General features: G+C 44.7%; 1 protein-coding gene across 1 annotated transcript in view; it reads right to left on the reverse strand.

The window, feature by feature from the left end:
- Positions 1 to 27,016, reverse strand: part of SLC9A5 (solute carrier family 9 member A5) — a 1,894,848-nt gene that overhangs the window by 744,229 nt on the left and 1,123,603 nt on the right. The window contains exon 7 of the mRNA XM_069604452.1: positions 14,378 to 14,580. Coding sequence (XP_069460553.1) covers positions 14,378 to 14,580 — 203 coding nt within the window. The remainder of the gene's footprint in view (positions 1 to 14,377; positions 14,581 to 27,016) is intronic.

Below are 27,016 nucleotides of genomic sequence, written 5' to 3' on the forward strand. Positions count from 1 at the left end.
CCATCATGAGCACTGTCTTTAACAAACCCACAGACAGAACTTCATTACTCACATAAAAGAGCTACCATCCGGCCAGTCTCAAGAAGAATCTACCTTTTGGACAGTTCCTCCGCTATCGCAGGAACTGCTCACAATTGACAGATTACAACCGTCAATCTGCAGCCCTAGCCACAAAATTGAGATGGAGGGGTTATCCGAAACGTCTAGTAAGACAAGCCCGAAAAAGAGCTATGAACATCCCCAGAGAACAAACCCTGGAACATCACACCAAGCACCAAGAATCAGACAAACAAATCACAGCTGTGCTCAGTTTTTCTCCTCTGACTAATAAAATCAAGAAGGAGGTTCTAAAACTCCGGCCTATATTGAACATTGGCGACTCATGCCTGGACACTCCCAGATTCGCCATAAAAAGGCGGAAAAATTTGAGACTCCCTGGTGCACTCTTATAAGGACATCGAACTCAGACCTAACACCCTGTGGGGGCAAAAGCCTGCCACTGGGCACACACCATGTGGGTCCTGCAGTGCATGCCCGAACACCACCAGATCAACCAGTATAGACATTGGATGGCACTTCCCATGGATCCAAAAGAACTTAACGAACTGTAATAGCTGTAATGTCATCTATGTCATCACTTGTCCATGCATGAAACGTTATGTGGGCATGACCATGAGACCTATTAGAATACGCCTGGCAGAACATAGGTCATGCATACGGACTGCAACAATCAGTGCTCCTTTGGTGACACATTTCCTTGATCGCAAGCATAACCCAACGGACTTTACATGGTCGATCATTGAGAAAATCAAAGTACCCACCAGGGGTGGCAACATACATGACCTCCTCTTCTGAAGATTTTCCGTCTAAAAACTGACAAGACTGGCCTGAACGAACCAACGAGCTGGCAAACCCTAGCCACCCTATGAAGAAGTGCCTTTCTAATCTTTTGCTTTTTTGCTTACTTGTACACATTCTGTGTTTTTACATGCATCCTCTTCTGTCACCTCCGTATGCATTGTGGATGGTGCCATTTGATGCCACCCACCAGCACCGCCAGCCTCTGTTAATCGGTGCCTGTGCATACACTTAGTCCATGCATATACACACCCCCATCAATTTTGGCCCCTGCCGGACAAGCATTGTCAGATATCGGACATTCAGTGGCATTCAACCTGACTTCAAAATGGAGGCCTAGTGTCCCATTCTGTGCGGCCATTTTGGAAACACACTCTTGACCCTACCGCCATGACAACTATAAACAGAAGGATCTGGCGAGCCACAGCATCGAAACCTCTCGCGCACTGCTCGCGAGACCCAGACTGATGCTGCAGGTAATTTTCTTGTGCCTACACAGTAGGCGCTGTCCCCGATCAACGGGAGATGGCTCTTTCGAGATGAGCGCGCGGACGGGATTGTGTCAGACCGCATCCCGCCCGCGAGTTATGTTTGCAATTGTGAGCAGGCACGCCATAAGCGCAGCATAGCATTCAACTGCGATCCTCGGTTATGTAAATCAATTAATAGATACTTACATGCACCGAAGCGATTGTGTATATGCACAATCCATATGGCAATAACGCTGTCCTTTCTGGCCCTTAGGTCCCAGGACGCCATTATCCCTCCGTGCGCAAATGAGCAACATGGACAGGGTAAGACTCCCCTTCCATTTTCAGATTTTGTGTGCAGTGTGTTATGTAATCATTACACCATAGGTTCTAAAACGGTGACCTCTTTCTCCCTATCCCCTGCTGTCATCCTTACAGGGAGAGGTATATTATTAATGCAGACAATGCTGCACCAGTAATGAAGAGGGCTTTTACCTACTGGTCCATATTTCGAGCCCTGATGAATGTGGCTTAATCACCCCTTACCACAGAAACCGGTCGGCTATGAAATGACCTGACCCAAGAACATAACGACACTACCTGGAGTCAGTGCATTTGGTTCATGGATCCCCAATTTAAACAACCCTGAGGATCCCCTTTTCTAATGAAAAAACTAAGAGAAAAAATTGATTGAAAATGTCATTGAAAAAGCTATCGAAGAACAGTCTATCACTCTTCGCTTGTTTTTAACACCTTGTTTAATAGAGAAAACCTATTAAAAAATGTTGTTTTTCTTTTCATCTAAGAAGCAGCAAACGCATGATCCAGCATGGTCTAATATGTGTTTTTTAGCACGACACTGTGCATGAACATTCGCTTGTGGATTAAATTAGAGGCACGTCTGCTCCCTTGCAACTCTCCCTCTAAACAAAGAAACTGTGTTCTTCGTGAGTGTGAACACTGAACTGGGTAACTCACAGTAGGAAATCCCAAAACGGTCCTCCTTGTTATATATATAGTAATTATCTGACCGACAGTGGTCTATTAAAATGGAGTTTGGTATTCTTATTAATTTTCTACTTAGGTTTTCCCCCCCATGTCTATATTTAACTAGCCTCACTCTTCCTTTGCTCCCCTCCAGTTCTTGTTTGTGTAACATCCGAGGATGTCCTACTAAATCTGGAAAAGACAATTCTAATCTGGAGTGATCACTGCCTCCCTCATGTTTTATTTTCAGTGTGGACATTAAAGAAAAAAAGGCTTGAGCTAACAAAGATGTAATCGAGCGTGGACGAGGAGTCGCCCCTCCTCCATGTCGTAGAAATGCCTTTATCCCCCTCCGAGCTCCCGTTTAGCATTTTAGGATCTCAAGACCTCATGAAAGCCAACCAATTTAGCCCTCTCCTAGAGATTATTTTCCTCTCAGCTCTCTCTTCCCCACTTAAATGCTGTACACAAATGGAGTTGAAGTCCCCTGCCACTATTATATTGGCCCTGCCCATCTCTGCCTTGATTGTTGTCATTAGGGCATCTAAGGCGGCCAAAAATGCTTCAAGTGAGGAAGAGGCGGGGTTCCAATACACGTCTATCACCACTTCCATTGGGTTTGATATCTCTAAATTAAGATGGATCACGCTGGCCAAAATGCTCACTTAATTCTTAAATATCAGGGTGGCGGCCTTCACTGAGCTATTTTTAAATGCCAGTAGGAGTCCTCCCACTGGTCTGCCCAGTGGTTTTTGACTGGCTGGCCACCAGTGTGTGGTAAAGCCCTCCATCTCTATTGCGTTTACCAGCCAGGTTTCCTGGAAAATCAAAATATCCATTTTACCCAAAAGGTAGTCTTTAACTTTTCGATCTAAAGGTGTTGGAACCCCGCGAGTTCCAGCTCACCACATGGAGGCCTGATTGACTAAAGTTGTCTTGAACGCAGGCCTATACTCGTTAGGACTTGGGCAAGGAATTTGGGAAGGGCGGCTAAAAGAATTTCTTCTTTTATAGTCTCACCCGAGACCGTCGATCCTTCAGATCTACTTCCCGAGGGAACTCTTACTTGGCTCTGTGTTCTTGCCCTTCTGGTCTCCTGCGGTTGAATGGATCTATCTGGGGTTGTTTCATTGGGTTCTCTGTCCACTTTTATACCTTGATCTTCTAGAGCCCTGGCTGCTTTTAGAATTGCTTCGTATGCCTTTATCATGCTCAGCCCTAGCTCCACCCTGAATGAGTTTTTACGTTCTGTGAATCTGACATACTCTATGTCCACTGAAGAGAATAAATACAGGCTCTTTATTTTCTTGAACACTGATAAGATTGTGCCCCTGCTAAGATGCTTGTATTGGTTATTCTTTCGTGTAGACTGTAGCCAGAGTCTTGGCACTTCAAAGCCTGTTATGGTTTCTTCCCTTTCTCCACCCTTCATAGTCTTATTGTCCTGCAGCTGGGCATTCGCCCTTTGTGGTTGCAAAATCTCCTTCAACTTCACAGAACCATTCCATATCCCCTGAATTATCTGGAATTTGCCTTCTCCCAATCACATACAGCCAATGAATATGTGACTTGGTACGGAACACCACAGCAATTACAGCATTTCACGAAACACATTAGCATGCCTCTAAAAATAAATGGAGAAACAAAACAAATCCACATTTTCAAACCCCATATATGTTACACATGGCCAATGTCAGTACAACATGACAACTTGCACCAGCCTTACTACTACAATGCTAAAGGAAAAACACCATAAAAAAACTGTACAAGTGCACAGCAGAAAATATGCTTATTTGAGAACTTTGGTGAACACACTTCCTGACATACAGAGTGTAACCAGCTGTAGCATGGTCTAAGGCGCACAATCCATGCAGTGGCAAAAGAAAAGGGAAGGTGTTGCACCCCCACAAACAATGGTGCATTTATCTAGCCTGGTGCAGACCTCATCTCCTCAAAAGAGCAATGAAAAGTCATGATTACTCAGTGACTCACACACAACAGCATTGCATACTTGAAATCAAAAGGAGAGGCGAAACACAAGCAGAATAAAGGCAAAAATAAATGTTTGCTAAAGCATCCACAAATGTTACACTTGCAGCCTCCATAAAAGGACCACAGACTGCAACACTAAGGACGCAGTTGTGCCCAGTTATCCATAGTTGCTCTGTGCACCAGAGTCATGGCAATCTCAAACAGTTGCACTTACTATGCCTATCACAAACATCATTGATCTGCAAATAAACATGCTTGTGCAAATTGTTGGTCATGTGTTGGAGGAGAATTGCTGAAGGAGTATGCAAGGTGAGGTAATGGTTGGTGAGATAAAGTGATACGCCGGACTGAATTTGCATGTAACGTGAGTGAGTGAGACTAAGCGAGAGCGTGTAGGCAGTGAATGAGGAAGTGAGAGGAGGGTGACTGAGGGGATAGTAGTAGTGGTGTGAGACAGGGGTATTAGTATTGGTGTGGAGAGGGGTTGGTAGGGAGTACGATTGGAAGGTGGAGAAAGGTAGCAGAGCGAGGAAATTGGAAGGATAGAAGGGAAAGTGTAAGGGATAGAGAGGAAAGATGGTGCGTGAAGTAGTAAGGAGGAGAGTAGTAAAACAGGGAGAGTGACAGAGATAGACAGGAAGAGGAATATCAGGATGTAGAAGGAAAAGAACCTGTGAGGTCTGAGTGTCTGGAAGGCACAAATACTGGTGTTATTCTATAATGGAGAACTTAGGTTAGGGACCACCTAAAAATTTCCCGAAGGGATGTTCTAGATAGAGAACATGTTTGCCTTTAGAACATCATCAGTCGCTAGACAGCTTCTATATGGTAGGGGTAACCAATCTATACTGACAATCCTGCGGTTGAGGGAAACATGGGTCAGGGAGAGAGCAGAATTTACTAGATGAGAGAGGGTGGGACAGCCCTTAGTGAGCCTCTTCTAAAAATATAATCTGATGAACTGCCTTCGAGAATTGGTTTGTACTTGAGGCCATCTGTGACAGTAGTCAAATGTACTTACTTGCAAAATGATGGATGGTGAGGAGGAACACAAGCATACCACTGCCAGGTACTTCTGGCTCAAGAGTTGTTCTAGAGAGGCAGTCGTGTTGCTAAAGGTAAGTGCATGTTTTTCAGCTGGGTGGCATCAATTGTGTGTGTTTGTATGTGAGGGTTTGTTTATGAAACCTTTCTTCACCTATTATCATTGTACAGGATAATATAATGAATAAAGCCTTACTTAAGAAGTTCTTTTTTTGGTTTCCTGTCGCCCTTCTAATCCATCCCATATACTGGAGCTCTAATGTGCATGCATCATGTTAACCATTCGCTGTGCTAAAGACACTGTCAGCTTGCACCCTCACGCTGAGACAATGCAGGAGTGGGAGACGGTGCATTATGAGATGATTCACAAGGTGTTGTCACTTCTCCACAAGGGGGAGCACTTTCCCATGATATAATGCGTGAGCACCTCATTTGGAGGGACTCCCCGTGTGGGGACAAGAACGATCACCTGCGGTACAGCCAACTGAATGTTGTCACTCCCCAGCATTGCCTAGCCCTTCCCACTGTTCAGAACCACTTTATTGAAAGTAAACCTATTTACTGTTGCAATACCGGAGACAAACCTAGAGCCAAAAGTACTAAGACGGGGAAGAGCACAGGAGACATGAAGGTCATTGACTGTGCTAATACTGGTAAGAGGTGGACCTGAGGAGGCATGAGTTGTCAACAGAGACAAAGGCCTTTACAATCTGCATGGGAGGAACTGGATACAAGGTGCAAAATGTAACAAAGGACAATCAAATGTGTCAAGCTCAGCCGTGTCAAACCCCGCCTTTTCTGGCAATAGGTGTGGAGGCAAACCAGTGCTAGAGATCCACGTGCTGCTGAAAGATCGGAGGGAAGAGGATGCTGGCGAAGTGCTGTGGTAGTCCTCCACAGGTTCTGCAGGAACGAACCCGGGAAAAAAGCTAGAGAGCACAGCAGTACCACACAGCCTACAGAGCAACAGCAGTGAACCAGCAGTGACCAAGAATAGACCTGCGATCCCAGGAAGTCCCGGTGAGGTACTATAATTCTTCACAAAATAACGGGAGTTACAGGAGACAGTATAACCAGAGAAGTGTCTGGGACCTGAAAGCAAGTACTGACAGTATTACAGGAATGCTTCCTCATCACAATGGGGAAGAGAGAACCACTGACCACCAGAGAAGGGTCTGGGACCTGAAAGCAAGTATTAGAGGAAATCTTCTTCATTGCAATGGTGACAATAGGCCCAAAGGCTACCAGTGAAGGATCTGGGACCCCAACAAAAGGGAACTGAGCAAGCAAAGAGAACTTCCTCGTCATAGTGGCGGCATTAAGCCCAGTGATCAACAGAGAAGGGACTTTGCTAACAACAAACCAGAGTGGCAAAGTGTACATCAAGCTGAAGATTGTGAGAAAGAACGGGGCCAAGTAATACCAAGAGAAGGGAGTCATTCTCCTGGTCCCAACCTGGTAGTTGTGCTAGAGACGTCAGGAGAAGGGAGTCATTCCTCCTGACTTTATTGGAAACTGTGTAGACCTACACAAGGAGAAGGGAGACATTCGCCTGGACGCAGACCTTGTACAAGGGCTGTGTGAGGCCCGCAAGATCAGTGAAGGGAGGCATTCCCGCTGGCATTTATGTTGTATGAGAACATTCTTTTGGATGCTATCCAGGCAACAGGATAAGTGAGCCATTCTTATCATATCATATCATATCATATCATATCATATCATTCTCCTAAAGAGGAACTTTCTGTTAGTGTATCCTTTAGTTATAGTGTGAGGAATAGAAGTAGATTGTGACACTGGATGGTGGAGCTTGTTTTGACAGACTTTTATGGACCCTTCAGGATTCGTTTTGAGGCAGTAACCCCCTCATAGATGGGGCTAGATAGGTTGTTGGCACTGAAAATAAAGGTGTATAACCACCACCATGCCACTTTTGTGTCTGTCTCCTTCTTCGACATCCTTACAATAAGTATTGCTGACTTACCAAAGCAGCCTACATTTAACTTTCCAACATCAAGCACACTGTAACCATATGGAGTTCTAAATCTGCCCGAACTAGACACCCACTTAATAAGTGTTTCAAGTTTTCAGCATCACCTTGAAACAATATTGCAGCACTTTCAGGTAGAGTGAAACACTGTTGCAGCAGAGTAATATCTCTCCATACATAGGTCAAGTGATATCTACTCAAGAGTTTATCAAATTCATTCAGAGGAGTGAGTTCTCTTCTCTGTCAATCTTGGCAGAGGAGAACTGAAGCTGAGACAAGAATGTTGAAGCCAAAGGTCAAATTATTTGGGGAAGCTTCAGGATGAATACACACACTCTGCAAGATAAAGGCTGAGTTAATTTCCCAGGTGCAGCGGCTCATTAAAAAGAGTGGTACACTTACCAGACATCTTACGAATCTGCTGGATTTTAAGTTAGGGAGGAGGACTGACTTTAGATCTCTGTCTATTGGTTGCGCTCTACATGGCAATTGTGGCTGCTATACTGCCAGCATGTAGTTTCATCCTGAGCTTAATGCAGGGGATTCCTGTTGAAGCCACCTGCAATTACCACCTAACACAAAGAGCCATATTCCACAGGAATCCATTGGAAATGCCTCCCGTAATCATTAATTTCAGAAGGAATGTACAAATTTCCACATAATGGAAAACAAAAGTTCAAAGATGATTTTGCCTTTTCTTCACTCTTTTGTGTTCCACTATGTGGTAGAAAATTGAAATATTGAACTAAACGAGAACTTCTGCACTTAAACGCAAACAGAAGTGGTCCCATCCCTGTAATGCATGGACCAAATGTAAGCAATCCACATTAAGTTAAGGAGCAATTGTTTCCAACTCCATTTCTATTCGTGTGACTGTACAGAATCGGTTTGGAAAGTAATCAATTGATTAATATAGAATGTTTTCCTTTGGTTCTTGACAAAAGGACTATTTCCTATTCATTGTTTCATTGGTAGAAGCACTTTCAGGAGAACGCTGTATAATTGAAGTCAACTCTTCTAGACATCCCCTCCTCTTGGCAACTAAAAAAAGTAGCCAGGCATCGTTTGGTAGGGTAGTGCATGTGTGGGAAAACACTAAAAACGGGTCATCTAGCATGCAGACTTAACGCAAGTTCTCCAAATGGCAAAACAATGTTGCTAGTGGATTTATCCAGGAAATGTTCTTCTGAGTGGCACATGACAGCACAGATGAAATAAGTGCTGCTTCACTTAAACTCAGTGGGGTTTCATGTCAGCTTATTGCAAGCATGTGGGACAGCACTTGATTACATGGGGGCAGACAAGCAATTCATTGTGTGCTTAATGTATCACTGTGTCAAACGTAATGACATGCCATTGCACAGTTTGCTTGTTTGTTTGTTTATTACTTGTATTGCGCACCAGACCCAAAAGGTATTAGGGCGCATTGCATAAGATTACTCACAGCTTAGTTGTACATATGAATGCATTTACAGTTACAGTGTAGTTATACAAGGTCAATAAGCATATTTACAATACATTTATACAGTATAATTACAAGAAGGTGTCAAGAGTATAGACTGAGATTGAGGAAAGTGTGATCTATATAAGATCTGGGGGTATATGAGATCAGTTCAGTAAGATGTCCGATGTCCTCTTAGCAGTCAGAGTCTTTGAGCAGCTTTATAAGGTTGTGACCACATTTTTGGTATGAGGGTTCTACTCTGAAGGGGGAAGGAAGTGAGTTCCAAAGCTGGGTTGCCTTAACTTGGAAGCTTCTTCCTCCAACTCAGTCCATTACAACCAGCATTGTACATGTTTACAAGAATGTGGGAGCCCCTCTAAAATGAACATGGGTCAAATAGCCTGTTCTATGGAATTTCTTCCACTCAGGAGGGTCTACAACCACGTTTTTGACCCATGTTCGTTCTCAGTAGAGGGGCTCCCACACTCTTGTTTAATTTGTAAAACTTGGGGCACCACTCTAAGTAACCTAGGGTAATCCACACTGTGCTTTACAGAGGCTCAGATTCACCTCTTTGAGGAGGACCAACAAGGCGGAAACATGTGTCTGGGATTGCTGTTGGTATCCTTGTTCAGAGGAGGATTGCCTAGAATTTTGGTGCTGGACTACTCTTGTGGTTGGGACCAGAATGATATGCAAACGGATATTTCTCCTCTGAAGGGTGCAGTGAAAACAAACGTGGTTTTAGACCTCCTGAATGGGAGAAATTCCAATCAAACATGGTATTTTACCCATGTTTGTTTTCAGAAGAGAGGCTCCCAAACCCTTGTTGAAATAGTACATGCTTACGAAATTGCTTAACACATTGACATGTAATGGTACAATGACATGTAATTAGCAACCATTCCACATATTGATATTATCTTACATGCTACCTCTGGCATACATGTTACAGGGAGGGAAACTATTGTGCAAGGCATTTTCAACTCTCCTTTCTCTCCCTGATGAATACTCAGCCCTCATCTTCGTATTCCCCTGTTCTTCCGGCAATTATGAGAAGCGATGCCTCAGACGGACCTGTCAAGCACCCAATAGTGTCAACGCTTCTGCATATCACTCATTGAAGTAGCCTTTTTGTTGCTCCCCTTAACTCCCTTTTATCCTACTGACCTCATCCCACTTTTTATTCTTGTATTCTTTAATTTCCCTCTTTTCATACCCTTTCCCTCTTGCGGATTAATATTTACTTGTTTACAAAGTGTTCTAACTTTTTGATGCTTCTTTTGCCCTACTTCGGTGAGTTGGTGCTGCAATGATTTCACTGAGAGCTGGGGTCTCTGAAATGGCTTTTGGTGAGTTGCCAGAGATGACATGGGGTGATACTCATGAAAAAACTGTTGACAAGCACCCACCTTTGATAGACTGGGGAGTATTGTGGGAGGCAAGGGAAACACCAAACTAGACAACATAGCCATTGGGGTGACAGGCAATTATTGGTATGGGCAATGCTCAAGCATTGAGGTTATGGTGAAAGAGCAGGGACAGGAGATACATGAACGATGAGGTGGAGAGTCTCCACAGCACATTATGTGGGAGACAGGTGTGGGGTTTAACAGAACTTTTACACTGGCTGAGGAGGCAGTAGAGTAAGATCAGGTGGTACAAGGAGGATTCCAGGATGAAATGGCCCAGTCAAAATAGACAATGGGAACCAATACACTGGTCATGTATCGCTTCTTCCCCCAAAAGCTTCTTCCCTGTGCAGAGGTAAAATCTGTCTGTTGCAAAGTGTGAGGAGCTTCTTCCCTGCACACAGCACTGGTGCACATGTGAACAATAGAAATGGGATAGCCATTATTAGGTGCTATGCAAATCCTGGGAATTGAGAATCAGAGTTCACTATCTGGAGCAGTAAAGAACAGCACTCAATGCAACAAGGATTCTAGTCCAACAGGTGCGAGCACTACATTGCATGTGCCACAAATCACCACAGTCACAGCATGCACATCTAAAAGGTCAGTATGGTGTCTTTTTCCCAGCCTCCAACACGCACAAACTCCCTTTATTCCTTCCTCTATGACTTTCTCATTTCCTCACCTATGGCTTGCAAACTTGGGAATCTCTTTGACAGAGACCTGACAGAGACCTGACACTCTGCCAGTTCACCATTGCCATTGTTTCCACGTTCAGCATCATAAACATTACAAAAACCTGCCCACACCTCACACACAACTCTCCTAAAATCTAATCTCTACTCTACTGCCCCCAATCCTTTGCTCACCTCAACAAAGTACTTAATGTTGTGACATACACCCTTTGCAAGCTACCAAGTTCTCCATGCAAAATCCCATTCTGTAAGTTCCTGCTACTCATTGACTGCATCGTACTGTACTCTCTGCTCCTTGTCTCTGTGCAACTTGTCATTCCCACACCTTCCCCTGTAGCTCCTCCCTCTGTTGCACTCCCACTACCCCACACTTCTTGAACACTCTCTGATGGTTCATAAAAGCTCACATGCAGCAGTTAAATACATAGACATCACTACTTGATCTGGCCCTAAATGGGTCACGGATTGAGCAAGTAAAAAACTATGACTACCTGTGTATAAGAGTGCATGAAGACTGTATCTGGGGTGAACAATCCAAAAAGACGGAGCTGACCTTGGCTAGATTTGGTGGTTCAATAGCCAATTTTGCTAAATATCATGGGGCTGGTGCTGTTTGTGTGGCTTTAGAAGCCTATAAGGCTTAGGCTAGACAAGCTGCTCTTTATAGCGCTGAACTATGGGGCTGGACTAATGTTGCACATCTATCTGTGGGAGAGAACGGTTTTCTTAAAAATATATTGAGGCTTTTAACAAGGGCCACGACTTTGCAGATCCTCATGGAACTAGATTTACAGACTATTAAACAAATATGCAGAATGAAGCTGCTTCTGTATGAGATTAGACTGTGGAAAAATGTGAACCGTATAAAATATCTAATAGTCCTAAAAGATGTAATGGCCCAGGTGGGTGGATTACCACTCCCCTGGGAGACGCACGTAAAGACTGAACCTTGAAGAGCTCTGGGCCCACCCCATGACTATTGACGCAACCCCAAAAGCCAAAGCCCAGCATGCCCTTAAGGTGGATAGGATGAAGGAAATAGCAAAGAGATTAGATACATCATTGCAGTTTAGTGGCTACATGACCTTTAAACAGGTCCAGGGCTACGAAGACTATCTTGATATTATGAATCCTAAGGCAATGTGTTCTCTTTTTCTTAAAGCTTGCTTTAGCATTTTACCTTTGGTGTCTGTTAAAAGGAAAATGAAATGACAACGTGAGCTCAGATTGTGGTTTTTGCCCAGGGGTCAGGGAAGAAAGAGTTCACTTCCTGTTACTTTGTCCCATGTATAAGGACCTTACAAATATGTAATTAAATCATCTTTCTCGTCAGTTCCAGGTCACAACTGTGGCAGAGGCCCTTAGGTTCTGCTTAAGTGCTACGGTTCCCTTAGCTACTTTCACAACAGGTTGGTTTTTTATTCGGGCCTGGACCAGAAGACCAAAATAGAGCAACCTTCTTTTATAAGAAAGAAATTGTGTTGTATGACTTATCTAATGGTCATTACCCAACATGCTTGTTGAACTATAGCCCGTTATAGAGTTACAACTATTTGTTTTTCTATGGACGTTTCTCTCCCATGGTAGATAAAAACATACATTGTACGCATGGAAGCACCTTAGTCTGGATTGATGTTGGATATAGTTATTTTTAAAAAAAATATGTACTGCTAGTTAGCTCTTAATCGAATTAATAGGCCGAATATGTATTTTTTGTTTATATGCTAAATTATTCTGTAAATTGATTTTGTATTTGTTTTTGTCATGCATATGTTGGCTTTTATGGTAAGGTCCTTTTTATTGAAATAAAGTGAAATTAATGAAAAATAAATCACTACTCTGTATACATAAGTATGATAGAACAGACAAGTGTTGAACATTTGAAAACCCATGTTGATGACATTAAAGCATTAAAATATAATTTGCAACTTGAGTGCCTAACGGATCTCTTGCGCTGCTGCTAATATAAATAAAATGCAGGCTTGTTTAACTGAGATTGCTTATTTAGTCGGCCGAGTAAATGCCTTTGAAAGCACTATGGAAACATCTAAAATTGAAAATTAATTTCCATATTTGCCTCTACTGGATCCGGTAAATGTTTTTTGTCTGATCCTGTGCATTGCTGGACAGTTGGCCTTTGTGTACGGAGCTGAGTGACTTCGCCTGGGGATACAACTGGTTTCAAGGACCTTGGAATGGCATAGCCTGGTCGAGTTGACAGTCTGTGATCTTGTCACAGACTGTTATCAAAAGAACAGATACCTCTCTTGTGTTAAGAGTAAACCTACAAAGTCCCATATTAATTCGTCGGGACATATTCCATCTGTCCTCCTGTTGGTCTTATATTGATTTTTGCTGCTGCTCAAGTTGTTAGGCTCCAGACCAGATATTGACTTGGATGTTTGCATGATTTAATATGTATGCCTCTATGCTAAATCACCCCATAATCCACTACCATTGCATTTTTGTTCAGTGCCAAAATTGACCTATTGAGATGGTCCTTCCATGGTAAGTTTGATTACCATTCCTTTAATGTCCCATTTGTTTACTGAGGTTAATACCACTTCATCCAGCGTTAATATGCTTTATTCCGCATTTGGTCATGCTGCTCCAGGGAGATGGCAGCTTTAGATACATGCATTTTAGGGTGTTGATTTAGGTCCTAAGAGTGACGCATGTCTTTGATGTAGGTTACTTAACCGCCTATTTAGCAGGCCTCATCTACTGGGAGGCAGAGCTCCATCATCAGAACTGCAGGATTAGTGCATTTCACAAATGTAGACCCATTTCGCATCCAATCGTAGACCTGATGCCAATCTGAAGAGGCAATAAGATAGAGGGCTGGAATTATTCTACTCTTTGATCCTTTTTCAAGAGCCTATAGGGCCTCATTATGAGTGTGGCGGTCTGGAAATAAGGATGCCGGTAGCAACATACTGGTACCCTTTCCAGACCACCACACTCCGACTCTGTGGGCGGGCCGTAACGCCTATGGGACTCCATGAGAATGGGGACTTACCAAATCCGCCACCTGACTTCCTGCTCTGCCAGGACTTGTAATGTCCCGGTGGCACTGGGAAGTCAGGCGGTTAGTGTTAGGACGACAGCAGCAACTGGATGGTAGCAGCGGTGGGTTACCGCCATCCTTGTGATGAGGCCCTATGACACCCAAGTCACAGTCACTTTTAGGGATAACCCTTTTTCTCCAACCAGGCGCATGTGGTAAAGAGCACCCCTTTCAATGTTATGCACCTACCCTGATGTTTAAGTTGACGATTGGGAGATCTTCAATGTAAGACTTACATAACAGCCACCTTGTCCACACCATTATATGGTTATTTTTTATTATGCCCTTATTTTCAAATTTGTGATGGTATCAGTATCTAAACTGGGTGTGCAATTCTGATAGATTTGGCATAATGTATGATCTTCCTTTTCTGCCTTTAAAAGCCAACCACATTTAGTAATTAGTAAACAAACTCACTCACCTGAAACATAACTGTAAAAAATACAACTACAATTGTTGTTGCCACAAAGTACGCTTTTGCTTTGACCTTTGAGCCATCCAGCAGGATCACCAATGCAAAGGCAACTGCACCCCGCAGGCCACCATACGACATCACAACTTGGTCAATCTTGTCTAATGGAACCAGTCGGACACGGTTTAAAACCCAAGTCTGAAAGACAACACCTGAAACAAAAATCAACAATGTTTAACATTGTTACACATATCAAAAGTTTAAGTACATAGCTTTCACGGGCGCACAAATTACATCAACTTTATAGATAGAATTAAAGAGTAATGGATTTCTGGGATATATAGCCATATTTTACTAATAAGGCATTTTAATTGAACACTTTTGTTTGAGAGACAGAACATTAATTATTAGAAAGTTATTCCTCAAGCTTAGTTCCCTTAACTCTACATACACGTCCCTAAACAGATTCTATTAGTCCCTTGTGCCATTCTTCCTGTCCCTAGATAGCGCTGTATATAACACCTATCAAGGGTGTTAAGAGGACTCACCCTAACTCTCTCACTACTTTCACTGAACTAAAAAGTTGCACACTAATTGGTAGTCGATTGCATATAACTTTATTTGCATCGCTACCAATAGGTGTGTCTTAATTGGATTAAAATATTTCTATTGTTTCAATTTATTATTATTAAATCACCAATATCTAATAACATTCACTTAATTTATAAATTAATTTGTTGTTGCTTATCTTTTACCAAGATAACACTCAGTGTTTCTTTAGTTACCACAGCTGGGACCAGCCCGCCCAAGCCTATTTCTCTGTCTGTCAACCGGTTTCAGCGGTTCTCGTGACCTTCCCGCTTTCTTCAGGACAAATAGTATGCAAACTCTATTGGTTTCTTAAAAATACAAAGTGCAAATCAGTTGTCTGTTCGTCATTTCTTCGGGTAGAGCGTCTCAGCGTGTCTCTGTCAGGCGTGATTTTCTCCTTCCACTTATCTATAATAAATTGGAGCTATAATACAAGAGGGGGCATTTATTAATGCTTGAACTTGTATGGGCGCTGAGGCGCTCCCCCCGAAGAAATGATGACGAGGCCGACCAAGAGGATGGTGCCAGGACCAATCACCCAGGGTCACACGCAACAGAGGGTGGTACGAACGGAACGCCCCAACCAATGAATAACGGTTCCAGAAGTAATGACGAAAATAACTCTCTGGTAGTCAATCTATCTAAAATGGAACTTACGGGAGTACACTTGAAGGTTTTACAAAACGGCCTGTCCTTTGTGCCAATTGCAAGCCATAACCCATTTCAAACCCTTATTGAATTGATGAGGAAGATCAGGTTAAAACAACATTTTGCAAAAGGCGGATATGATGGGAGAAAAGATACAACCAACTTGCACAATAAATCCTCTTACTATCCCCCTCCCAATTCGATCTCTGTTGAGTAAATTACTTTTGAAAAAACCATGATTAAAAAAATAGAAGAGCTGGAAGCAAATAATCATAGTCCTTTCCATAACTTGAGCAGACATGAAAGATAAGCCTTTAAAGACTTACAAAATAATGAAGAAATCATTATCAAATCGGTGGACAAAGGTGGCGCTATAGTAATCATGGACAAGAACAACTATGAAGCTATGCTGAACACCCTAGTGGAAGACAGAGTAACTTACAGGAGATTGGGGAGTGACCCCACAAGTACACTTAGAGATCTCATTAATATTGTTATAGATGAAGCAGAAGCAGAGGGATATATAAGTAAGAAAGAAGCAGAATTCCTCTGCCCTAAATATCCACGCTGCCCGGCTTTCTACTCACTACCAAAAACACACAAGGGAACCACACCACCTCCAGGACGACTGATAGTTTCTGGCATAGGATCCATCCTCGAACCACTTTCGCAATTCGTAGATTTTTTTGTGAAAGATGAGCTGGTGAAAATGAAATCTTATACTAAAGACACCACTGCTGTTCTGGTCCACCTGGAAGAGATGACATTGAATGATGAGGATATACTTCATAGTTACTATGGATATACAGTCATTATACTCTAAAATACCACAAATGGAAATCCTAAAGGTGATAGAAAAGGTGTTACAGGCTAAACAACCTCTGATTACTATGCCGATTCCATTCATCATGCAGTTGGCGGAAATTGCGCTCACCAAGAATTATTTCATTATTGAGGATAGATTCTTTGAGCAAATCTCAGGGACAGAGATGGGGGTGACTTTTGCACCAAGCCTGGCCAACTTATGTGTGTCAGAATTTGAAGAACATCACATATCATGAGAGGAACCCATTCTCAGCCAACATATTAAGCTGGCGAAGATATATCGATGATATTTTGATGTTGTTCAAAGCAGATGAACAAACCCTCTCTAATTTTATGTCACGGTTGAACGGACTGAACCCATTTTTGAGGTTTACACATGAGGCCAGTGAACAAGAAGCTACATTCTTAGATTTGAAAATGACCAGCAAGGGAGAGGGAGTAGAAACCACTGTGCCCCAGAAAAGTACCGATAGGAATTCCCTACTGGACTTTAACAGTGCCCACCAGAGGACATTGAAAGAAAACCTCCCATTTGGACAGTTTCTCCGGTTCAGGAGAAACTGAAACGATGTATGCTTTTTAAACAACATTTGAATTGAAACTTAAGGGCAACTCACAAATCTGAAAGGCACTGGGAGAAACATACAGTATAACCAGGAAATTGTCCCTCCAAGAATGATTTCTAAACATGCATTAATTTTGAGCATTCATTTGAAACGATTCTGTGTACTAGTGCATTGCTCCAAGCAAAACTATTGTTGATGTCAAAATCATCACCTACAACATAGTCAAGAGAAAACCTTTTGCCTAATCTAGCACAATCCAAGATTTTAGTAAAAACACCAAGATTTTAATAATTCATAAAATATTGCTCAAATATTTCCATGAGGACAACATTAATACAGACATCACAATAGTTTACACACAAAAAAAGTCATATAGAGACACATTATTAAAGCAACAGGTCCCTTAAGCGTTCCCTAGCTGCAGTGCTGACAGAGAATCACTGTAACTACTTTGGGTGACCCTTGAACTGGGCTCTACGTATAACAAAAGGTGATCCAATACATCTGTTGGGCCAGGCACACACATCCACTGCTGACTTAATAGGTCATATGTTTCGGCAGGTTGTGCAAGTGACTCCACCTACTTCAGGACTAGAAAGAACAACCCTGGGGACCAAAACATTTAAACTTATTTAAAATGCTACAAAAAGAGCAAGAGTCAAAGCTGTTGCAAGAGGGGCAACCAGACATGGGACATGGAACCAAGAGTAACACAGAGTATGAGAGCCTTGTGGTAAACCTTTCGACATACTCACCCACCATTGAAGAACATAGAGTTCTATAAAAAGGGATGGGTTTTGTAACAACTAACCCCCACAATGCATTTCTATGCCATCAATAATTATTGGTTTCATGAGAAAAGTCAATTTAAGACAGATTTTTCAAGACAAAGAGCTTGATGATAAAACAACAAACACAGGCCTCCATAAAAAAAAAAAAAATCATCATTATGCGTACCGATACCGGCACAAAGTACTAAGGCAAGGGTTTTCGGAAATTTAGTGTTAGGAGACATAGAGACCCTGGAACAACGTAATATAGGAACTTTATTTTCCAAAATAGAAATAAAAAAGAACAGCAGGCCATGAAGGATCTGTTGAACAATGGGACGATTGTAATTCGTAAGGTAGATAATGGTGGTGCAATTGTAATACAGAATAGATCCGCCTACATGCAAGAATGTGAAAGACAACTGATGGACGTCATATGCTAGGATAAATTGACTAATGACCCAACCGAAAGATTAAAAAATGTAATAACACATAAAATTGAAAAAGCGAGACAAAGGTGTTGGGTCTCCCAAAAAAAGGCAACAGATAAACCTAAAATACCCTCAGTTGTATACACTCCCAAAGATTCACAAATCCCTACAAAATCCCCCGGGCCGACCAATCGTATCTGCGGTGAATTCAATTTTGGAAACTTTGTCGAGATGTGTGGATGTGTTTCTCCAACTGATGGTATGAAATAGGTCCTCTTATGTTCAAGATACCACAAAGATCATTAAAGAAATAGAAGGAATACGTTTCAATCCAGAAGAAGAACTTCTATTAGGATTGGATGTGGTAGCTCTTTACACAAGCATTACTCAAGGAGCATCAGTTAATATGTTGGAAGAACGACTATATCTCGATTAGAGTGAAACCACAACACTGGCATCCTTCATTTTATGGTGCGCAGAAATGGCATTGATGGAAAACTACTTGAATTTCAATGGGGCGTTCTATCAACAAACACATGGGACAGCCATGGGTGCTACTCTGGCACCCAGTGTAGCCAATTTGTACCCAGAATAATTCGAAATTAACAAAATCTATAGTGATAGTAATCCATGCAAAAAACATAGGAAATGCGATATAGATGACATTCTGGTAGTGTGGAAAGGAAATGAAACCAAGGCCAAAAACATTTTGTGAGTGGCTCAATCTCCAAGATAGGTACTTACAGTTTACCCACAATCTCAGTAAGAAAGAGCTTAACTCCCTGGACATTACCATCACCATCAGATGAAGAAGAAAGGAAAGTACTCTGTGTAAAACCATTTCACAAACCCACTGATTGCAATGCATTATTTCACTATGGCAGTTTTCATTTCCACGTAAGAGACAATTTGCCATTAGGACAATTCTTACGGTTAAAAAGGAACAGCACCTTGAGGAAAGATTTCAAGAATGAAGCTAGCGAACTTAGAGACAGGCTATATCACAGAGGTTACCCAAAGGAATTAACAGCTAAAGCACTGAAAAGAGCTAATAATAATAATCGTGCGTTTCGACTAGAATATAAAGAACTGTGGTCAACCAAAAAGGAAGAAGAGCAATTGTTTTTTTGTGAATACCTTTTTTTTTAAAATATTTTAATATTTTAATTTTATTTTTTAAGGTCAAACAAAGACACTTACAACTGTTTCAAAACATAGAAAGCATCATATTTCAACACATTTTCAAACTCCCCAACTCCCCCCTCCGCCGGTTCTCACATATCGTTTACGGGAACATCATTGGCCGGCACACTACCTAGACAGCCATCAACCGGGTCCTCTGTTTCGTTGTCACCTTGGTGAGGGTTTGCCAACAAGGCCACCAATTGCCGCCAGGCCAGCAAGGGCCCTACTTCTTCTTGGCCCCCCCTAGTGACCGCTTCAAACCAGACTACGGATTCAGCTTCCGCCCACCTCAAGAGGTCTGTCCACCATGACTCCACCCTAGGTCTCTGGGCCGCCTTCCAGCCCATGGCGATCCTACGTTTGGCCAAGACATAGGCCAGGTCCTTCATCTTGCTTATGTGTTTCAAATGCCGGGGTCTACGGAATAGTCCAAGCAAGCATGACCAGGCCAATTCCACATCCAGCACCACCCCCCGCCAGCCAGTTTCGTCTTGACCTCTTTCTAAAATCTATGCACCTCCGGGCAAGCCCAAAACATGTGTAGCAGTCCCGCGTTCACCTCCCCACACCTGGGGCATTGCTGTATAGCTGATCCCCCAAACTTTACAATCTTCCCGGGGGTTAAATAAGCCCTGTGGGTAACATACAATTGAAGCTGTTGGAATCTCGCGTTACGGGACACCTTTTTATGATACCTCTGGGCCCGTTCCCACTGCCCATCCGTCATGGGTGCTCCCACCTCCTCCTCCTAATCTTGTCTCAATTGGAGCAACTCCTTCCCTGCCCTTGCTCGCAGGAGCTCATATATCCTCGATATTTCGTGCCCGCCCTCCGATACATCATACATGGTTTCCAGGGAGGCATCTGGATCCTCCGCGAGCACTGTCTCCGGCCATCTTTCTCTAGTCTTTTTCACCAGCCTAGTGTAGGTTATATATTGGCCACCATGTACTCCCGTCTCTTCCTGCAGCTGCTGAAAGTCCACCGCCTCCCCTTCCTGCCATACGTCCCCAAGGGTGGCTAGGCCTACCTGTTCCCAATATCTGCGGACCGATTCAAGTAGTTGAGAGTCGCTCCCACACAGAGCCGCCAAAGGGGCCTGCTGGGAGTATGGTTCCGAGTCCCCCCCAATCTTCCATGTCCTGTGCCAGATCTCCCAGCCCAACCTCAGTAACCGCCCCTTGCCCACCAGTTTATCTCTGCCCAACCACACTACTTCCATCAGAAAGTATGGGGCTGTATCTTCGCGCAGGAGCCTGGCTTCCGCCGAATCTTCAGTCGAGAGCCACCTGGCCACGTACTGCAGCTGCCCCGCCAGGTAATAGAGTTCGAAGTTAGGCAGGCCTATCCCCCCCTGTGGCACGGGTTCTGGAGCTTCCACAAAGCCACCCTATTCCTAGAGCTGCCCCACACAAAACCCCTACACACGCTGTGAAGTTTCGCGAATAGGCTCCTGGGTATCAGAAACGGGACGTTTATAAAAAAGTGCAAGAGTCTAGGCAGGACCACCATCTTGAGCAAGGCCGCCCTCCCCATCATGGTCAGGGGCAGTCTGGACCAAAATACCATACTGTTCTTAATCCCCTCTATTGCCTTTTCCGTGTTTTGCTTGTGTTCTGTCTCGATCTTGTGGTAAATGTTTATTCCCAAATACCTAAATGTTACGGGCTGCCATGGTATTGGCAGAACAGGCAGCCTCTGCACCGGGACATTCCTATATCTACCCAAAGGGAAAAGGCTGGACTTTCCAGGGTTCACCGATATACCGGAGAAGATGGCGTACCGTTCTATCACCTCTAGGACGTACTGTAGGTTTTCTTCTGGGTAGCGTAAATAAAGGAGCATATCATCCGCATATAATGATATCAGATGCTCTCCACTGGCCGTGTTTATGCCCATCTCCCCATATTGTTGAATCAGGCATATTGCCAGCGGCTCCAATGCCAGTATATATAGCATAGGTGACCAGGGACATCCCTCTCTGGTCCCTCTGCCCAGTTGCCAAGAATCTGAGACCGTGGACCCTGTCTTGACCCTCGCCATCGGGGTGCTGTAAAACAACTGTACCCATCTGAGGTATCCGGGTCCCACTCCATACCCCTTCAGGACCACTTTCTGCCAGGGCCATCGTACCGAGTGGAAGGCCTTGACCGCGTCTAACGATACCATAGCCAGCTCGCCTGTGTCCTCCTCAGTTTGGTCTATGACATGGTGTAGCCTCCGGTGGTTATCAGTGATGTTCCTGCCCGGAACATATCCCGTCTGATCTGGGTGTATCAGTTTCTTAATCACCCTCTTCAGTCTATTAGCCAGCACCGCCGTGAGTATTTTGCTATCCTGGTTGAGCATGGACAACGGTCTGTAAGACCCGCGCTCCACGGCCGGCTTGCCTGGTTTCAGGAGTGGGATGATTACAGCCTCACGGAGGGACACCGGGAGTTCTCCCTTCTCATAGGCCTCGTTGAAAGTGGCAAGCAGTGGCTGGAGCAACTCTTGCTGGTATGTTTTGTAGAACTCGCTGGGCAGCCCATCCGAACCCGGCGCCTTGCAAGTGGGCAAGTTCCGAATCACTACCTCCAGCTCATCCGAGGTGACGGGTGCGTCCAACTCAGAACGTTCTAGATCATCTAATGTGGGCAGCTCAACGTCCCCCAATGTGTCTAGTATGTCTTGGCCCATATCCTCCCCCGTGTCCTCATACAAGTGTCTGTAAAACTTAAGGAATTCCTCATTTACCTCCTTCTGGGTGTTGCATATGCTACCTCCTTCGCCCTGAATCTCACTAATCACTGAGCGGGGGGTCTCACTCTTGTACAGCCAAGCCAGCAATCTGCCCGGCTTATCGCCCCCTGCGTGTATCCTCTCCGTATATTTCCTGTAGCTGAGTCTGCACAGTCTATCCCAGAGTGCACTGCAGAACTGTAGCTCCTCTACTTTGGTTCTGTTATCATGAGCGGTGCTCACGCAACGCGTGAGCTCCTCTAGCTCCCTTTCCGCCTCCCGGAGCTCCCTTTCGACCCCCCCCTGTAGCCCCTTAACTTGGTAAATAGCTACCCCACGCACCACCACCTTAAACGCTTCCCACAGTGTGCCCACAGAGCTTACGCTTCCCGTGTTTGTATCAAAATATTCTTCAATGGCGTCCCTCAGGCCCTCCCGAAACCCCTCATCCTGCAGAGCCTCGGTCCTAAGTCTCCATGTAGGGATCTGCGGGCGTGGGGGCTGGTGTCTCCAGTCTACCACCAAGGGCGAGTGGTACGACAGCACTCGGGCTTTGTATTCTGCTCCTTCTATTTCTCTCACTATCCCGGCTGTTACAAACATGTAGTCTAACCTTGTGTACAAATCATGTGGCGCTGTGTAGTGTGAGTACTGTCTATCCATGGGATGCAGTCTTCTCCACGCATCCTCTAGGCCTAGGTCTTTCAGTAGGGTACTCAGCGCTTTAGCCGCCGGTGCCGTTTTTCCTGCCCTGTCCTTGGACCTATCCATACTGGGGTCTACGGTACAGTTAAAGTCCCCCCCACACTACCGTACCCCCCGCCAGGGGGCCAAGTTTACCGTAGAGGGTCCTAAAGTAAGCCGCTGTATCGTTATTGGGGGCGTACAAATTTATGATGTGTATTTCTCTGTTTTCCAAGACACCACCATTCTACCCTCCGGGTCCACCGTAGAATCAAGCACTTGAAACGGCACGCGGGGCGCCACCCAAGTGACAACCACTCTGGCATACGCTGAGTACGCCGCCCCCACAACGGTGCCCTTCCATTTCCATTTCCTCCCGACCACCTCCAGCCTTTCCCTAGGGAGGTGGGTCTCTTGTAGCAGGGCTATGTCTACGCGCATCCTCTTTAAATACATCATCACTTTGTTGCGTTTAAGGTAGCTATTGAGGCCCTGTAAATTCCAGGTCACAAGTCTGAGATTACCCGATGCATCTAGTCGGTCTATCTCCGTCCCATCCCTCCCCATAATGTTCCCCATGTAGGGTCGTTTCCTGGCTCTTCCCCTTCTGTTAATGAACCGTGCCCCCCTCCCCCTTCCCCAACCTCACACCACTGCACACAACTACCCCCCCCCTCCCCACCAACCCCCAACAATAGCCCAGCTCCATCCCTGGATCTCAGGCCTACCCACGTCTGGAGCCGTCTCGTGACCAAGAACAAGGACCCCGCCAATCTAACAGTGACCTAACTAAGTGTACTACTATCGGGTGCAGAGGTTGCTCCCCAGGAGCTCCCAGTCATCTATTTAGGAGAAGTGAATTCAACGGGACCCGCCGGCAGATGCCGTGACTTCCCCCACACAAGCACAATATCAAACCATAATCTTGTCCCAATGTCATAGCTGTGGCCTCACGGGTGCCTCTGCAGCGTGCTACTTATCTCCATCCGCTTCTGTCTGGGCATCCGATTCCTGTGGTCGACCTTGCATATCCAGCCATTCCATCGCGTCGCTCAGCATCTCAAAGAAGAGGGATCTGTTCTTATGAATCACCTTTAACCTAGCGGGGTAAAGCAACATGTAGCGGTGGCCTGCCTCTCTGAGCCTCCTCTTCACCGTTCCAAAGTTCATTCGACTCCGTTGTACAAGCAGCGTGTAATCCGGATACGCTGTCATATTCGCTGACCCCCTTTCTATCGTGCCCCCTTTCCGGAAAAATTAGAGAATCTTCTCGCGGTCACGATAGTTCAAGATCTTTGCAATCAACTGCCGCGGGGGGGCTCCTGGGGCCGGTCTCCTGGTCAGGGCCCTGTGCGCCCTTTCGACCGCGAACCCCTGAGTCAGTTCTCCGCCTGTAATCTCCTGCAAAAGCATGGTTTCAACGAAATCCGTGGGGTTCGATCCTTCCATTCCCTCCGGTGCCCCCACTATGCGAATGTTATTGCGCCTGGTGCGCCCCTCCGCCTGCTCTGCTCTGTCCTCCAAATTGCCCACTCGCTGCACGAGGGCATGAAGTTCCTTGGCGTGTGTATTGCACGCCTCCACGGTCGGGGCCAACTCCTTCTCCAGTTCCCCAGTGCGCTCTCCGATCGTTCTCACATCCTAGCGCAACAGGTTCACTTCTTCTCGGACCGCTCCTATCTTGAGGTTTAGGCCCTCTTGCAACTCTTTCATGGCCAGGCCCAGCTTCGTCTCCCAGGCCACTTTCAGGTCAGCAATTGCTGCCAGCACCTCCTGGATGGTACCCGGTGGGTCCGTCGCCGCCGCAGGGGTTTCTTTGCTCTTGCCCCCTTCCGCGCCCGCGGGCGACCTAGCATAGGTCTCCATCGTAGGCTGCTTGATCCGGGGTCGCATCACCTTGGAAGACATCCTGTTGCGTCGATTGGGCCCACGCGCCCAGCTGTATCCTCGCGGGGTTCGCTCGCCGGCCCCTTCTCAGCGAGGTTTCGCTGAACCTGGGTTCACTCTGCTAGCCCGCCACGACCCATGGACTCTGCAGTGGGGGCTCGCCCTTATGTTCTTGCTTTCAGCCCGAGGCGCATGCGACCCGTCTATCTGGTTGGGCTCGCCCACGTTCCGACCAACCTTGTCTTCCTCAGCTTGTCTGACCTTTTATGGCCCTTTGTCTACAGGCGGCCATCTTGGGTGCTCTCCTTCCTTTGCGCGACCGCCACCTTCTTCGGGGTCTAGTTCCGTGAATATGCAGTCTCGCCGTTGGGGAGGGCACGCACCGTATGCCCCCCACTTTCATACGCCTTTAGATGCACCGTGGGCTCGAAAGTCCGCCAAAAACCATCACTTTTTTCCCAGGATCAGGATCGGATCATCAGGAGCTCCTCCAAGGAACGTCCTCTCACGTAGCCATCAAGCCACGCCCCCTTTGTGAATACCTTTAGCAGCCTATCTAACTCAGTTAAAAAGATCATAAACAAAAAATGGAAGATTATGGAGAAAGGCAAATGTTTGATCAGTAAACCAATTATAGCTTTCAAAAGAAGTGAGGATCTAAAAGATCAGATCACACGCATTGATATCAGCTTGAAGACACAAGGACAAAAAACATTGATGGAAACATGGGGCATCCCGCCAATAAAGGGTAATTTCCCCTGAGGGAAATGCTCTTGAAGTGCTCAAACAGCGAAGAGTGTGGCAGTTGACATTGGATTAATCAACCCTTGGAGACAGGCCAGTTTTACCAGTTCCAACTCAAAAATGGTGATCTATGGTATTTGGTGTCCCTGCAAAAAACTATATATAGGGAAAACTGAAAGGAAGATTAAAACAAGAATAACAGAACACAAAAGCTGTATAAAAAATGGGTACAGAATGCCCCTCTTGTAGTTCACTGGATCGAATTTATCCACACAATAGAACAAATGAAATGAACAGTCCTTTTCCAATTAAAAGCAGAGAATAATCACAAAAGGAAATTGCTGGTTAGAGAACAGCAATTGATTTACCTAACTAAAAGTGTTGCGGGAGGTGTCAATGAACAAATTGAATAGACTGAATTATAAGCTATGAGAGGATCCTCTTAGCAGAATCTAGTTCATTTCCTAATCCAAATTTTATACATATTGACAAACCAACTGATTGTAACCAGTTCAAGACGCATTTCAGCTCGTAAGGAAAAGGGCTTGAAATAAAACCAACATACGTGTCAAACATTAAGCGAACATCTACAGTACATGTAAATAGTATCTTTAGTGTAATTTGCCAATAACCACACATTCAATAAGAATCATTACCATTATGTGGCGCCCCATGTGCTATAACAGCGAGCTGTGTGCTCGACGGACACCCTGTTACGAACTGGACAAAGAAAGAGGACTAACATTTTATATTTATATTTATATATTTACATTTTTAAAGTGCTCACACAGCCTGCAGGCATCGAGGTGCTGTTACAGGAATTGTTTTGAATTTGCGTAATTGTTTTTCTCTTAGTTGCGTATTTAGAACGCGCTTAAACACCCAGAGGTTTCTAAGCGCGGACCTGGGGATCGAACCTGTGTTGCTTTGTGTCGTCTTGTTTCCAAGGCGCGCACGTTGCCGCTGGGCTATCCTCCCGGGACATTGCTTTAGGCACAAATAGTAGATGGGGAATTTTCGAGTGAATGAGTGATCGAAATGAACATAGACAGAGGCATCTAAAGGAAGGCCACAATGGACATAATTTACGTAATAAATTGCAGCCCGCCAGAATAAGGAAGTTGTAGAGCGTGGATGGCGGTGTAGAATAGAGACTCTGGGAACAGAGGACCATGGAACAGTTGAAAATGGGTAAGCATATATATCGCTTACATAGTTCGATACGGACACATGTAGGAAACGTATAGTTACGTGACTCTCAGCAAGATGAGAGTGCTAAAAGTTTTGTAAAATATCCCTAAATGTAGGGCCGTTGTGTTTTCTGCACAGGCAACCACGCATTCAGAATCAAAGGAGTTACAAGATAACTTGGCGAACATCATGGCTAAAAGAGAAAGATGATTCAACATAAGTGGCAAAGCTATCCTCGACCCTATACCGGGTGAGAATACAATCGGTAACCCGGTGTACATCGTTCCCGAGTAGTAAAGATATGTACGCGCTTACTAAAAATTAAAGAGATATAGTGCAATAACTAGGTTTTCCCTCCCCTTTTTAGGTGGAGATACGAGATTCTGTTCCGTATTCAAGTACAAG

This window comes from Ambystoma mexicanum, chromosome 1p (assembly GCF_040938575.1).
Source record: "Ambystoma mexicanum isolate Mex_15411 chromosome 1p, UKY_AmexF1_1, whole genome shotgun sequence".
Lineage (NCBI taxonomy): Eukaryota > Metazoa > Chordata > Amphibia > Caudata > Ambystomatidae > Ambystoma > Ambystoma mexicanum.